At 32.1% G+C, this 17,508-nt stretch overlaps 1 protein-coding gene across 1 annotated transcript; it reads right to left on the bottom strand.

Moving 5' to 3' along the window:
• Positions 1–5,281: 5,281 nt before the first annotated feature.
• Positions 5,282–6,106, bottom strand: LOC132309684 (uncharacterized). Its single transcript, XM_059807971.1, has one exon. It carries the CDS (start codon positions 6,104–6,106, stop codon positions 5,282–5,284), a length of 825 nt encoding a protein of 274 aa, XP_059663954.1.
• Positions 6,107–17,508: the final 11,402 nt, after the last annotated feature.

The following is a 17,508-nucleotide window of genomic DNA, read 5'->3' as shown; positions in this document are numbered from 1 at the left end:
TTTGTTCTAGTACTCTAGTGGAGAGGCAAAATGAATAATAGTTGATTTCCTATAATATTTTAAAAAGTTTTATTGGGTAAAAAGAATTGAAAGATGTTTTTTTTTTTTTTTTTTTAGCCCTTATATGTGTGAGAACAAGTATTATGCAATCGGTTTTCTGGATGTCAAAACGGAAATTCTTTTACTGTATAATTTAATGGATTAGTGAAACAAAACGTATATATTTAAGATGGCATTTGGACGAAATAGAGTTTGAATATGTAAAATTATGATGGGATAATCAAAGTGATAGAGATATGTTAATTGAAATTGCATGTTCTTCATTTTTTTTGGGTAAAAGAAATAGCATTTTCTTTGTATTAGTACATGAGTAACGTTATCAATTTGGTGGATAATAAATACAGAGCTCATAAAAATCCAAGCATGAAAAGAAGATGGAGCTTGAACAGAGAGTGAGAAAACTCACTGAACAGCGGACAAAATCCTGTATTGTAGCTTGGTTGTTTGCATCCCATTTGATGTATTTGTAGCTATTGAGTTTTGCAACAAATATATATATATATATATATATTCTTTGGTTACACCCACAAATATCCACTGTGAGGCAGCTTTCTCTCCTGCATCCCTTACTGCTTCATGCGCATTCCTTGGCTAATTCTCCTAAAGCAAATTGCTTTTGCACTAATTTTAGCAATAACTAAATCCTCCACCACATCATTAGTCTTGGTAACAGCAATGAGACCCACTCTTCTTCTCTAAATCACCAAAATTTTGGAAGTAACCAATAAGACCACTTTCTCTTCCCCATTGAGAGTAAAAAAATAAAAATAAAAAAATAAAAAAATAAAAATAAAAATAAAACCAGACTCTTTACGTCATTTGAAGAGCAAAAAACTTCTGCCATGAGAGTTTGCTAATCGTACTTACCTTGTCCTAGTCGATCATTTTATTTCTCCACAAAATGCACATACACTTTTCTGTCTGAGGATTCTTCAAACTACCTCTCACCTATACATCAAGGGTAACAACCGAAAAATACTACCTTCTCTAACTCTGTAGAAGGACGAAACACAGGACCTTGTTCATGTAAATTACATATTCCCAGCAAGCATTGCCAACATAAAATACTTGTATTGGCCTTTCATATGATTTTACTTTTTGTTATTTTCTTAGAGGAAGCAACATTAGAAGATATATTAGAAGAAGAAAAACCTCATCTCATTTTTAAAAAATGATCCTCATAGTTGATCATAGTCAAAATATCAGCTCTCTCTCCCCGATGTATGATTTCAGAAGAAATAAAATATAGTTACCATTTTCTTTTTTGTTATAAGCTACAATTCACAAATTTTAGTCAAAAGACAATCAGATTTTGACACTTTTTCTTAATCCTAGCCCAAAGAATAATATATTTGGCATCACTCTACACTAAAATATGCCTACACCCAAGATAATAATAAGCTTTCTCAAACCTCTATTTTCACCATGTTGCCCTGCTCAACAGGCTTCAAAAAACAAAGAATATTCTAATCGCCAAGATCCCCAAAATATGCCTCTCAGGTTACCAAGCGAGCAACTATTAACATATAACTTCACAAAATTCTGCAGAGGATTTTAAGTAGTAAATGATTGAGTTTTATTTAGGGGTGTTCCAAAGGTTGAGGTGGCATAATCTATAAATAAAAAACGAGGGCATTTCCTTTCAATGTTAACATTGACACCCAAATCAATGCCAAGAATCAAGCTCCTACAAACAAACCAAGCCCCATAACTTCAGTCTAACACTGGTTCCAAACTTTTTCTTTGTCCAACCAACCCAAATGACCACCAAGACACTGCAATTCCACAAGCATTCATCTCTTCAAGTCTTGCCCATACTAGAATTGAATTGGGCGAGAGCAATATGCTAACCATGCTAAACAATCCACTACGTGGAAAGAATGAATAGAAGATAACAAAAGGATCTTCTTAAACCACTAACCTTTGAGTTCCAGCTAAAAGAAGGCTTTTCAATTGACAAATGTTTCAGCCTTGTTCCTTGTGTTCTGGCTTAATAGACCAGTGTATACCTCACAAAAAATTTAACAAAGGAAAAAGTCAGCTTTATATTCTTAGAACGTACCTCTTCATTTCCTAATTATGTTTTCCATATTTACACAAACTAAATATTAAATGGAGGATTTCTTAATATATTATAAAGTATGGATTAAAGAACACAAAATTTTTGCTTTAAGTTGATCCATCGCTTCAGTGATATTCTTCTGAATTTCTTTTTGTTGTAGGGAATGAGTGAGAGAGAGTCCACAAGTCAAATTGTTCATTTTCCACTATAAATTTCTAGAATGGTATCAAAGGAGAGCTGAAACATCTCAGAGCAAAGTATACAAGAGTGAGCCAACAAATCAAGAATATAAATAATTATCCCCCCAAAACTGTACAGAAAACCTAAAGATACTTGGAAGGAATCAGTTAACAACCAGAGATCCAATAAGCTTGACAAATGCTTCAGCTTCTAACTCGATATCAACTTTTCCACCATAACCTCTCTCTCGATGTATAACTCAATGAGAACTTTTCCATGCTTGAAAGATCAAAAATTACAATCTCCCCCAATCCAACGGCGAATGACAAGTCTAATTCAACCCTTTGAACTCCCCTTCCCCGTAGTAAACTTAATTCAGTCATCAATATCACGAGGATAATGCTTAAGTATATGAAAACATGTTCTAAATTTGTCCATAGAGGACCCCTAATGCAATTTCAAGGATTCATTCACGTAATTTACACAGGTATACTCTTCAAATTTAAGTGATACATTACCATCGACAAGAGCTCATAATATCTTGAATAAAAATTGAGACTACCAATTGTATATCGCCAACTGCATGACATGACACCAGCACTTGTTGCTTCCTTAAGTATCAATCAACTGGGACAGAATGGCGATGACATTGTCCTCCGGCTATCAGGTTTGAGATGATTTAAATTCTCACTGTTATCCAAAGTGATGGTCCATATATTGTGAACTAAAACCTAGTTCAGGTTTTTGGGGGTAAAAGTGAGGAGGAGGAGAGGAAAAGAAGGCAATCGATATTTGCTTTATTAATTCAATCTAAGCATATAACATTTAGAGTAAAGTAGTTAAAAGCCAATTGATGTTTTAGAGGATTAAGGTTACTAACTCTGGTATGATAGTTATTTAGTAAAAGTTTCTTTTGAGGGTGATAAGCTAGAGAAACTCAGGAGAAATCAAAGTAATTTACAGTTAGGGAGAAAATACTCCAAAAACGCTTCTCTATTTCATGTATCCAGTTGCAAAACCTTATGCAACCCAAGACAATAAAAACTATTTTCATAGAGACCAAAAAATTATGACATATACAACATGGAAGTAAATTGACATGGACATACATATAAAACATTGCTAAATTTGAGTGAGTTGTCAAACTATAACACCTATTGTCCAAGTATCACAAACTTCTCTACATCTACATTCAAAATTTTCAGAATGGAGAAAAAGTGAAAAACAAAAGGGGAAAAATGTTTCAGACAATATAGGGAAATAACCTTTATGAATTGAAAATTTATTCAGAACAAAGATGTATAATACTCCATTGAAGTGTGGCCCAAAATTAACAAGGGAAAAAAGTCATCTTTGTATTGTTAAAAGTTAAAACTACTTCATTTCCCTAATACAGTCTAAATACTCCCTGTATTGATTAGAGAGCTCCATTGCTGCTCTGCAAGTTCTGAATGGTCAGGAGGGATACCCAATCAGCGTAACATGAAAAAAAAAGCCCCTTACCATCTACAAATTAAATTGCTCTATACATAAACCAAATGGCGAAAGTTCCATGCTTAGAAGACTCTCTCTCCCCTTCTATGAAAAGGATTGTAGATACCTGGTTCTCGTCGGTTGAATAGTCAAAGAAAAGAGGTCTGGGAATATATCACAAAGCAATATGAGGAATGCAGAAAGGTGGAAGAAGGGAGAGAAAACCAGTCCAGTCAGAGAATTGGAGCAATGGTAGGGAAGAAGCTGCCGTCAGTTCCTACCTCCTTTTTTCGTCATTGCCTTCTTTTTATAGCCTTAGGTCAACCAGGTGGTACATCGTTAGGCCTCCATGTTGGGAATGGGTCAGGGTCATTCTCTTTTTGGGTCATGTTGCCCTAATCCCTACATTTTTGGATCCACTGCCAAGTGTAACTTTCCTGGTGAATAATCCAAGAAATGGCAGGCTGTAAAGGCAATTGTACTATTCCAGCTGTCTTTTGCTTTTATTTTTAGACTGGGTCTTGCCTTAGTAGACAAGACATTACTAATTTTCCATCTTCCATTCCAAAATCCCTTCTGCGTCCCAATGTTGCTTGAAGAGCCCTACCATAACTCTTCATTGCTTGGATCGAGGTTCGACGCCCACCGATCGATGATTCATGGCAGTGTCAAATCGAGGTTCAAGGCCCGTCGATTGACAAATTGTGAAAGTCGGATCGAGGTTCGAGGCCCGTCGATCGACAGATTGTGAAGGTCAGATCGAGGTTCGAGGCCCGTCGATCGACAGATTGTGAAGGTCAGATCGAGGTTCAAGACCCGTGGATCGACAAATTATGAAGGTCGAATTGAGGTTCAAGGCCCGTCGATCGACAGATCGTCAAGGGTCAAATCGAGGTTCAAGGCCCGTCGATCGACAATTTGTGACGGATCAAGGTTCAAGGCCCGTTGATCGATGATTTGTGATTAACAGATCGAGGTTCAAGGACCATCGACCGACAGATTGTCAAAAGGTCAGATTGAGGTTCAAGGCCCTGTCGATTGACAACAACTTGGATCGAGGTTATGATGTGATTTGTGACTATCAGATTCAAGGCCCATCGGCCGAATGTAGACTAAGATTGAGGCCCAATGATCGACTATCACATGCCTTGCTGAGGTGGACTTTGTCAAAGTGTTAACTGTTTGACTTGGCCCTTGTGGCTAGACCACATTGACAAGGATAAGGTAGGAAGTCTCTAGAAAAGAATACATGTGAACATATAATAAGCTACTTACAAATTTGATTGATTGATGTCGTCTCCAGAAGAAAATCATTCAGAACAACCCGGCAACGAGAGCAAGTAAGGATAGCAACTCGAGTCAAAACTATTTTGGGTGTGGCTACAAGCAAATCCAATTGTTTGGTTTTGAGATGATAGCCGAATATCAAGTTCAAGGAGAAGCGAGAACCACTTAAATAGAGGAATCGATTGTATTTCGTCCTTTGTTCCCCATAGCAACTGGGGATCAAAAAGCACCAAATTTGGGTGTGGCAATAAAAATGATTTCAGAAGTGGGATGAAAACCACAGGGTCTGGTACCTAGACGATTCTGGTACAGTAATTTACCAACTGGATGCCGAGCAACAGCAAAGTGTTGGAAGGGAATTTTATGCCTCAAATTCCATTTTTCACCATGATCAAGTGACCAAATACACCATTCGGATCCATCATGGTTAGAGTAGTAAAAACAATCCTTGGATATCCCAATGGAACCTCTATAATCAAACCTACCCTTCTCTGGTAGCTCAATAGCCCGCCCACTTATATTCCCTCCTGTTTTGATGTTGATGTCGAAAGCTATAAGATAGCTCGCCCAAGACAACATGTATAACACTCCATTGAAATAAACACAATGCTTAATCCACTTTAAACCATAAACTGCAGGGTCAAGTGGCACGACGTGGGTGACCCATTTGCCTGTATCCGACGAGAAAATATCCAGCTTTAGGGGGTTAGAGATGGATGCAGAGAGAGCCGTTTGAGCAAACCGAACGATCTTATAGTTCAAGGACTCCGTTGGATTAAAAGCCAGAGCAGCAAACATGGGTTCTAGGTGGGTCGGGTTTGTCGGAATCGCCACACACTGTTTCGTCGCCGGATTACAGACGTAGTACTCTGCAGGACGAACAGAGGGACTCGGGCCAAATAGTAACAGCCCGTTACAGCAATCGTGAAGATCTAACGGAGTAGGCTTGAGCGGCAATAGAGCTGAATATGACTCCACAAACCCAACACCATCATGAGTATGAGGGTATGGAGGCGTAAAACGATTCCAATCAGAATAATGCATAAAACATTTCTAATCAAAAGATTGCATAAAATCGGAATCGGATTCCAAAACGTCGGATCCTTTGAAGATTAAGCCAGAGAGAGGCATCTACGGAGAGATTTTAGGAATACAAACTTTAGAAATCAAAAAGTACCAATCCTTAGAGACGCCCTTGAATCTGATTAGAAGTTTCTCCGGCAATCGACCAAGGATCTCCACTATAACATCGTTGGGTAGATTGGGGCAGTATTGAACGAACAGGCTCTCTCTGCCTCTTCTTCTACTTTTTCTTCATCACAACGGCTACCACTATTAGACATAGATAGATCTGAGAGCCTTCACATAAATATTGATCTGCCATATGCACATACATAATTATTACCGGAAGCGGAATGAATTGTATCTCTCACAGGCACTGAGTTGAGAGAAACTGAGAAAGGGACAGGACCGGCTAGCCACCTGGAAAAAGAAAACCAAACTAGTAGACATTTTTTGTTTCTGGAAATTTAATTCTTTCAGGAATTCGATTTTGGGTGTCAAGGTAATTTTGACATTTTTGGAATTTTTTTTTTTTTTTTTTTTTTTTGAAATACAACCCAAAAAAAAATTATACTATATTTAGATATGTTTCTTTCATCAATAAAAATGATGGATAAAATGCAATATCCTATAGATTTATAATGCATAAACTTTCTGGGAGGCAAGAAGTGAAGTAAAAAGAGAATGAAAAAGTTATTTTTCACAAATTTTTATCCCTCTAAATATGGGGAAAGAGAAACAAATAAAATTGTAAAATATTTTAAATTACAAAACTCTCCTTATAATTAGTACTTGTATTCTCTTCTTTTCTAATAAATAAAATAAAATATTATCTTATTCTCTCTTTTGAAAGGATAGGAAGAGAGAGAATAGTGTTTAATGGTATTTTCATAATTTTGAAATTGCTCTTAACAATTAAAAAAAGAAAATTATTATTTCAATCATATCCTATCTATTTTAAAGGACATGATAGTAATTTAATTATTATTCTTTGTCTTCCCTCTATTATATCTTCTAACTAATATTATCATTTCATTTTTTTTCTCTCCTATGTATCCAAACGCACCCTAATAATCTTTTCTATTAAGCTAAACAAAAAGAGAGAAATATCTTCCCAAGAGTTTTCTCAATCTTCTCTTCTTCTCTCCCAGTTTTAGTTTTCTTCAAGTAATAACATATTTCTTCATGCCGGCAACTCTTTCCATTTGGAATAAAATTTCTTTTACCCAATGGAGAAATCTAATTCGCCTTTGGTCTAGAAGTCTTGTAGAAAGACAATAAAAACTATGCTTGCTGGCAAGTAATATTTTTCAAATTATTTTCTAAACTCAATAATAATAATAATAATAAATTGTATTAATGATATCATAGGCTGAATTTTGAATAATGAAAAAGAAGAAGAAGGTTGAATTTTTTTTATTTTTTTTTCGTAGTTGGTACTCATACACTAAGTCACACAATTCTTTTCAATTGGTGTCGCTCTTACGCTCCGCGCACATTCTCACTCAAATTCACTATTTATGGCATAATTTTGCCTCTCTCGCTCCCACTTTATGTGATATAGCTCATACACACATGTCTCCATTGAAACTTGAACCTCTGACATTCCTTTGAATAGTAGGAGCTTGATACCGTTAAGGCACCGGCCTGTTGGTAAAAGATTGACTTTTGAATTATGTAAGGTATATTTTTCATGAGTGGGCAATAAAGCTGAATACTACTCCACAAACGGAGAATGTTAGAACGGCAATAGAGTTGAATGCGACTCCACAAATCCAACAACATCATTGTTGTGACGAGGAGGGTATGGTTTGTATGGAGAATAATACATAAAACAATCGGAATTGGAACCGAGAACGTTGGTTCCTCCGAAAAGAAAGGCAGATAGAGGCATGGACGTAGAGATTTTTAGAACACAAACGTTAGAAATCAGAATGCGCCAAGCTTTAGATACGCACTTGAATCTAATCAATAAGAGAGCAACAGTCAAGCCATCAAGTGAAAAAAATTAAGAGAGCAAAAAAATAAAAATAAATAAATAAATAAATCAAAGTGCTAATTAAAAAAGAGAGAGTGACCTGGTAGCCTTGGAATATGATTTTGGAGAATGAATATGGTAGTTGTGTTGTGGCTGTAGTGGTGAAGATGGTGGCTGTGATGGTGTGGATATGACAGTAATGATTGAGATTACAAGGAAGATGGAAGAAATTAAGGAGGAGAGAGATTGAATAAAGGCATTGGCTAATTATGTTAAATTGACTACTAAAGTTAACATTATTAATTATGGTTAAATCTGATAGAGTTTTAACTATGGTTAAGTTTGATAAAGTAATAAAGTGTAATTGACTAATTGAGTTTTGGTCAGTTGAAAAGTCCGTTATTTTGGACCGCGTGAGAGCCTTTCTGATTGATATATATATATATATATATATAAATTATGTAGAGTGCTCATAAGCTGGATTTGATCAATTTAGGGATATTTTGAAACTAAACTAGTTCTATTGGGTTTCACAAAAATTGGAATCAAATCGGACTGTGTAACCAATCAAATCAAACCAAATTGTGAGAGAACGAATCAGTTACCCAAATTGTGGTCCTTGAGGAAGTTGATTGAATAAATCAAAAATATTTCCCTCCAAGAAACCAATACCATTGTGAATTTTGTTTTGTGAATTGTACCTCCAAATTCTATTCTAATTATGTTTATATTTGAGAGTTGTATTTTATTAAGAGAAACCAATCCCACTGCGAACTGTCTCTCCAAATTCTTTTCTAATTATGTTATACTTTTTATAAGTTGTACTGTGAATTTTGTTTTGTGAATTGTCTCTCTAAATTATATTTTAATTATGTTTATATCTGAGAGTTGAATTGTTTCTCCAAATTCTATTTTAATTATGTTTATATTTGAGAGTTGTATTTTATTAGATAATTTTTGTAAGACAGAAAGTTTTACACCCTAAATTTTTTTTAACCCTTAGTCCAAAAAGCAATTAGCCAATTTGGTTTATAGATTGACACTCGAGGAGGTACTTTGGTTATGGATTTAAACTCCTTTTGAGTTTATCAAAACTTGAATTTGGCGCAAGTTAAAAATATTAAAACTTTGAGTTGAGTTTGGCGTGGTCTATCCCCTTAATTGGCCATCCTAACCCCTCTATGTCCCACCCTCTATCTAAAATCATTTTGGAAATCAAATTTCAAACTTTGATTTTGATATATTTATCATAATATATTTTGATATTTTTATTCCATTGTGAACAATATAATATATATATATATATATATATATATATATATATTGATATATTTATTATAATATATATTCCATCATGAACAATATAAATCGATTTGACTGATTTAGGGATGTTTTGAAATCAAACTAGTTCTAGTGATTTCACAAAAATTAGAATCAAACCGAATTGTGTAACCAACCGAATCAAACCAAACCGAATCGTGAGAGAACGACTCAGTTCGGTTTTACAGTTATTAAATTTTTTATAATTCAATCCAATAATTAGCTTAGACCCTAGTTATTCCGCACAATAACTCCACTTTTTTTTATTATAATAATGATGTAAGGATCGAATTCTATAGTTATTGAATTTGTTTTATGTGATAAAAAAATAAATAAATAAATAAATAAATAAATAAATTTGTTTTATGTGAGTGTGGTGGTGGCCCCATCACATGATGTCATCATGACATCATGTGATAGGACACATTATTCATCTCACATAAATTATATTCAATAGTACTTAAATCATTACTTTTTTTTTTTTAGGATAAAAATACAATTTAATTATTGAATTCAAAATTCACTTTAGTGCAATCTTAGAAGATTTAGCTATTGAGGAAACTTTTCATCAAGTATATCTACCAACACACTACAATATGGAAGAAATAAAGCAATCACACAACAAACACAATATTCATGTAGTTCACACAAAATCAAGGTTATGTCCGACAGTAGAGAATTTCCAACACCAAATCATGTTACACAAACTCTTGATCGAGTTCTTTGTGTACTTCACCATCCATGTTCATTCTACCTCACACCTCACAACCACTCATTTCTACCCATCAACTCAACCCTCATGGTCTCTCTCAACTTATATATCTCAATAATAACCTCGGTGTCTATTTATATAGTCTCATACCCAATTCTTTGATAGACAAAGATTATAATTTCTTAGAACTCAAGACATGTCTCTACAAGAAATTACCATAACCTAGTGTCTATTTATATAGTCTCATACCCAATTCTTTAATGGACAAAGATTATAATTTCTTAGAACTTAAGACATGTCTCTACAAGAAATTACCATAATTAAATAACTCTAAAGTAGAAACTAATAATAATAGAAATAAATTAAAAAGACACAAATGCAAAAACACATTGATAAAATTAATTACCCAAAGGTTATGAATCAAAATAATTAAAATTAAATTATATATTTATTTATTTTCAAAATATTATAAGAATATTTTGAAACATATTCCAACAATAACCTAGTTGTAGTAGGTCAATAAAAATCATTTTCCAAGTGAAAAACAAAGGAGAAAAATATGTTTCAGATAATGTGGGAAAACAAGCTACTTATGAATTCAAAATTTATTCAGAACAACCAGGCAATGAGAGTAAGTAAAGATAAGATCACTATGCAAAAATATATTTTTGGCATCCCTTGTGTCAATAAGCAATTCCAATCGTCTAGTTTTGAGATGATAGCTGAATACCATCTCGCGATCGCCGAGAAAAATCATTTCACAAGTTGGATGAAAACCATAAGGTTTGGTGAACGGAACAACAAAAAGGTTGAAGCTGATTTTATGCCTCAAAATCCAATTTTTTTTTTACCATCATCATGAAGTGACCAAATACACAATTCGGATTCATCTTGATTAGAGTAGTAAAAACAACCATTGCAGACCCCAATGCAACCTCCTTTATAATCAAATCTATCCTTCTGTGGGAGCCCAATAGCATGAACACCCACATTACCCGCCGTTTCGATGTTGAACAATACGAGGTAGCTCGCACAAGAAAACATGTATAATAGTCCATTGAAGTAAACACCAAGCTTCTTCCACTCACCACAAACTGCATGGTGGAGTTGTAGGGGGTATGTGAGCCATTTGCTCGTATCTGACGAGAATATATCAAGATTGGGACACATGTCCTCTCCTGATAAGGAAAAAATCATAACTGAACCGGGCCAGTTATATCATGATAATTATCCTTAAAAATAATTATTCCAAATATATTTTATTAGGAATAATTATCTTTTTATTTAATCATCTGGGCTGGGCTAGTTAAACAATTTAAGTGGACCAAACTTGAGCCAATTAAATAACTTAATTAAACATTAGGCCCATATTTAATGGGTTAATTTGTCAAAACAAAATTCCATTAAATTTTTAGTGTTTACACTCTTAAAATTTCTAAATTTGTTGATGGTAAAGTAGATTGTAATTTATTAAAGGTTTCACTAGCATAGCGACAAATTTGTTCTTCTTCTCGAGATGATTCTTTTGTCGGTTTTTGAAGAAGTAAACCTGCCCATTTTTGAGCTGATGCATCTGTTTGAATTATTTTGTAACTATTTTCAAGTGGGAGTTGTAAGGGTTCTAACTGAGTAACTAAAGATTTAATTTTCTTAACTAATTCTACGTCTTGAATATTAAAATATTTTTGACCATTTTTTCCTAATTTAGAGTACAATGGTCCTACTAATTGTCCTAGTTTTGGAATAAAATTGCGACCATAATTTAATAATCCTAAAAATACTTATAGTAACTTGGTTTATTCTAATTTATCAGGAAAATTTAAAATCTTTTAAACAATATGTGGTTGTAATTCTACTTTTCCGTCTTTTATGTATAATCCTAAGAATTCAATGTCATATTTTTCTAATATCATCTTTTTACTACTTCTAATGAGTCCTTGTGTTATAAATTCGTTTAATATAATTTCAAGATGTTTTCTATATTCCTCCTTAGTTTAACTGAAAACTAGAATATCGTCTACGTAAACACAACAGAATTTTGAATGTTTATTGAATATGGTATCCATTTTTCGTTGGAACTCATGTGGCGCATTTTTTAATCCAAAAGGCATAACAAACCATTCATAATGTCCTTCAGGACATGTGAATGCAGCCCATTCGATGGATTCGTCAGATATATGGATTTGCCAAAATCCTGATTTGCAGTCAAATTTAGAAAACCATTTTCTATATTGTATTCGATTTATTGAGACATCTTTATTAGGAATTTTATAACTGTCATCATAAGTATTATCGTTTAATCTTTTATACCTTTTTCTCTTTTTATTTCGGCATGATTTCTAACCATAAAAGTCGGACTTTTATGTCTACTATTACTTTTTCTTATTACCTTTAGTAATAAAAGTTCTTTAATTTATTTTTGGAACTCTTCTTGATCATATAGGGTATGAAAATTATCTTGTGTTTTTACAGTTATGAAATGATTTATTATATTTAATTTTGCTTCGATTTTATTTTCGTATTAGTGTTTCTGGGGATCTTCTTCTAAAATCTCAGTGGTTTCAGCTAATCTTAAAAGACTATTTATGTTTAATTTGGGGTTTTTTTAATATAGCTTTATTATTAAGAAAAATCTTTGGTTCATCTAGATAACTCAGAAACATTAAGACTTCAGAAACATCTTCTAAAAATTCGGTTACATCGAATAAGTTTTCTGTATTTTCTTCTGTCATAAGTAAAGTATTGACATATGTAATAGCTCCTTTTTCTTTCTGAGGAATATAAGGAGGGTTGGATGGAATAAATGTTTCTTTTTTAAAAAACTGTAAACCCGTGTGGGTATACATGAATCCTCCAGTGAGTGAATTTATAAAATTTAATCCTAAAATAAAATCATAAGTACTAGAAATATTATTAACTACACAAGTCTGTGGTAAAATAAACTTTTTGTTGTTAATTAATATAGGAATATTTTGAATGCAATGAGTTATTGGGAGTTTTTGATTATTATATTGACTCATATTAACATTATAGTTTAATTTTATTAATGATTCTTCTAATACCGAGTGTTTTTGAATTATGCTTTTAGATACTCCAGTATCTAACATAACTGAGGTTTGAACTAATTTTTCTTTAAATTTTAATGTTACCGGAAATTGGATTAGACTAGATAGTTTATATATTGAATTTATAGATTCGACTATAATATCTTCTTGCTTATCTTTATATTTTATATAACAGTCTTGGCATAATAAAGTTTTACAATGGTCTTCACAGTAATAACCTTCTTTAATAGATGTATTACATTGTTTACAATTATAAGATGAAAAATAAAAATTAACTAAATTATATTGACATGATGGATTGCTTATAGTGTAGACGAAATCTTCTATTGAATGAAGACCTTGCTCAAAGTTTTCCTCATTATCGAAATCGCTATCTATGTTTTCGATACTATATATAGTTTCATTGTCATCTTCGGAATCATAAATACTTTCTAGTTCATATAATTCTTCTATCTGTTCTTCAATATCTTTAAGTATATTGATCTTTTCTTGTATCTTTTTGATAGGATTCTGTATGTATCTATAAAGACAATTTGGTCTTATGTGTCCTGGATCTCCATAAATAAAGCATTTGCAATTTCGTTCTTTAGTGGGTAATGTATTTACTTTATTATCCTTGTTATATTTACTATCCTTTTTATTATTATCTTTATTTATTTTTTGTCTTTTATACCAAGGCCGCTTTCTAAATTGGCCGGGGTTATTTTTGAAATAAGATTTTTTATTATGATAATTCTCGTAGGTTTTGCTTTTGCATAGATTATACTTTTTAGGTTTATTACGCTTGTAATTAAAAATTTTCTGAGGCATACAATCATCCTGTGGTGGAAGGTCTATTTGTTTACACGTACAATAAAATTATTTTTTGATTTGTTTAGATTCCTTACGTTGTCTACATCCTACTTTTAACATATTATAAACATGATTTACTCTGTCTCCTATGGTTAACCTATCTCTTCTGGGATTTTCTAACCATTTTCCCCATATCTTAGTTCCTACACTTCTTGGTAATTTCTGAAGATACCTATCGATTAATGTCATATCATTTGTTTTACCTGTAGCTGCGTAATATTCGAAAAACTTATTAGTGTAATCTCTTATATATCTAAAATCACAAATCTGTAATAATTCTAAATTACGTAGAGCTTCTGTTTGCTTTATTTGGGTTTCGTCTAATAATCTATCTTCGCCAACTAAAACCTTTTTTATTAGGCTAGCAAAACTCTGAAATGTAAAATTATCACGTAAAAGGGTATAATCATTGAGAGAAGTCACTTTATACGATTGCCACCAATTATGGATTGTTCCCCTTAATAAATTTTCACAATAAGTTAGGGCTTGTGTTTTATTATCAAAATTGGTTAGAATAGATTGCCTAATACAATCTTGCTCCCAATTTTCGATTACTTTTGCCCAATCTTTGGGATCGTGTCGTGATATGTCTAATATTGTTCCTGCTTGCTGTGCTAGTATATTATCGTAACGTCTACGATTTTGTATCCATGTATACATGTTTGGTACATTTATATTTTCTACATAGGTTTCTTGTGTTGGATTTAACCGTTGTCCAGTGATATAGTCATCGTTTATGGTATTAGTACTACTTGTGACATTAGGTATTTCTTGGTCAACTGACTGGGAGGCTAATCCTTCTGGTTCTTTTCCTTCTTTATGTTCAACTACATTTAATTCTTCTTTTAATGCATTTAACTCATATGTTGTATAAAATGATTCAAATCCTACGCTTAGAATATTTCTTTTAATATCATCGTTATTTCTTTATCCTAGGTAAATACTTTCTATACGTTTGTATCTAGGTTTTGGATACTTATTTTGTAAGTCTTCGACTTCTAAATTGTCAAAATCGCACATTATTTTATCTAGTATTTCATCTTCTAATCTATCATAAAGGACATTTATTTCTTCGGGAGATTCTATTTCTACTAAAGTAGTTAAAAATTCTTCTTCGATATCATCTGTTAAATTATCTTGTCTTTTATAATTACTAAACCTTATACTTGCTTCTCCACTATGTTTTAAATATATCATATTGTTTTTGAGAATCTTTTTGGTTGCTTGAGATTTGGTAATTCCCATTCTGTTCCTTCATGTGTTATACTGTTTACTTTTTTAGCCTCTATCATATGGACGTATTTACTACTAAAAGGTTTAACTATTTCACTGAATTGAGCTTTGAGCTTTAAATTATATTGATTAACTGTTTTTCCCATGAATAAAATATTAATTAATAAGTTTTCATATTTTCCGGTTATATTATATCCTGTTGTGGATATGGCTATTTTTATATGTTTACTAAATTCTCTAGCGGTCATTGTGAAATTAGGAATACATCCTATAATGGCTGCATTGGCTGCTAGATCTATTTCAACGCTAGCTATTTGTGCTTGTTGAAGATTATTCTATCGATTATCATAAATATATGTGAGTGCTCTAGTTCCTACTTCTGATCTATTTAATCCTACTATTCCAATCATTATTACGCCTAAATGCAAGTTCTAATTTACTTTTTTCCAGCTATTGACATGCCTCTGGTGTTATGAGATTTAAAATTTCCTGGTTATTTACTACACTTATCTTTCGTTGGCTAAGATGATTGTATATCTTGCTCTAGAAATTTAATAAATTATTAGAATAAAGATTAACTTTATTAGATACTTTCTTCATTAATTTTTCTATATAATTTTGAGCATCGTGCTCATTATCATATAGATCTTCTACCCTCATTATTTCTTTGGCTTTTCTAAGGATAATGACCATTCTCTATGTGGTTGTAAAAGATTTACACACTTGGTGATTTTAGTCGAGAAGGGATTAGTTGATAACTTTAAATATTTTATTTTATCAGATAGTTCAGATAATTCTTTAGAAGATTCTCTAGGAATACTTTCTTGTATTACTTCTAATTTTTCTTCAAGTTTATTAACTTTTTTAAATAACTGGATTAAAAAGTTATTTTGTCTAATATTTATATCAGTTGATTGTACGTTTGTCTTAAAACTTGTAAATCCTACATGGTCTTTGTCAAATTTTATAAAGTTCGGCTAGAACTGCTAGATAATAAGGATTACTAGTGCTCATAAAACTATTGTAATAGTATTTGAATATCTGTTTTCAAAGATTTTAAATATTCTATAGTTATTTTTTGATTTTCTATAATATTTTTAATGTCACTGTTTATGTCTTTAGTAGCGACTAATATTATTTTGTTGTCTAGATTATTTGGACTAGAATTCTGGTCTATTTGGGTTTTAATATAATCTAGATTTTCTCCTAGTCGTTTTATAGAGTTATCTAAATTATTAAATTATATTCTACTCATAAGCTTTATTAAAATCTTTGTCGTCTAACTTCTAGAATATTCTGTATTAGAATAATTCTAGATCTCAGTTCTTCTATTCTTCGTTGAAGGCTGGGTGTTATATTACCGGATTCTAATGAAGTGTAACAGTTTCTAAGTGCTGTTTGCAAGAATTCTAGAATTTATATAAATTCTTCTTTGGTTAAATTGTGCATAAAATAAACTTTAGGAACGAATATATAATTTTAGCTTATAAAAGGGGTTCAAATAAAAAGTCTTCACTTTTGGTTCATTATATAGTAAATATACAAACTACGTTCATGAGTTGGTAACACACCCCCCCCCAAAAAAAAAAAAAAAAAAAAAAAAAAAAAAAAAAAAAACTCTGTATCTTATACTATCTCATATTAGCCCTATATATAGAAAAAAATAAGTGTGTCTCTACTTCCTAGTCTTCTTCTTCTTCTTCTTCTCCTTCTTTTTTTTTTTTTTTTTTACTTTAGTCCTTTTTTCATCACCACATATCTTTTCTCATCACCACATATCTTTTCGCGGACCTTGAGGGTGGGCTAGGCTGTTTATTTTTATTTTTTACGATTTTGTCGGCTCTCATTAGCTTCAAAGCCCAATTATACCTATTTAATTAATTATATTGTTATAAATATATCCTTTAACTATGTAATTATGTACCTCAAAAGCCCAATATTAGTACAAGTAATTGAACACTAGTACAATACTTCTATATTACTTATAGTATTACAGTTTTTTATTTTTATTTTTATTTTTATTTTTTTCTTTTGCGAAAAGTATACAGTTTTTATAGAAATTATATAATAATTATAAGACTACTTACAAATTACAATATCACTAATTATAGATGTAATATAACTATATATGAAGAAAAAAAAAAAAAAAAAATGGAATATTAGTGGGACAGCAAACTAAAACAAAAATTTAGGGCTCGACTCAAACTAAGGAGGTAAATCAAAT

Source organism: Cornus florida, unplaced genomic scaffold (genome assembly GCF_030987335.1).
Source record: "Cornus florida cultivar Cherokee Brave unplaced genomic scaffold, ASM3098733v1 CherokeeBrave_3.0.0_Hap2_Chr05, whole genome shotgun sequence".
In the NCBI taxonomy this organism is placed as follows: domain Eukaryota; kingdom Viridiplantae; phylum Streptophyta; class Magnoliopsida; order Cornales; family Cornaceae; genus Cornus; species Cornus florida.
This window is presented reverse-complemented; position numbering and strand designations above follow the sequence as displayed.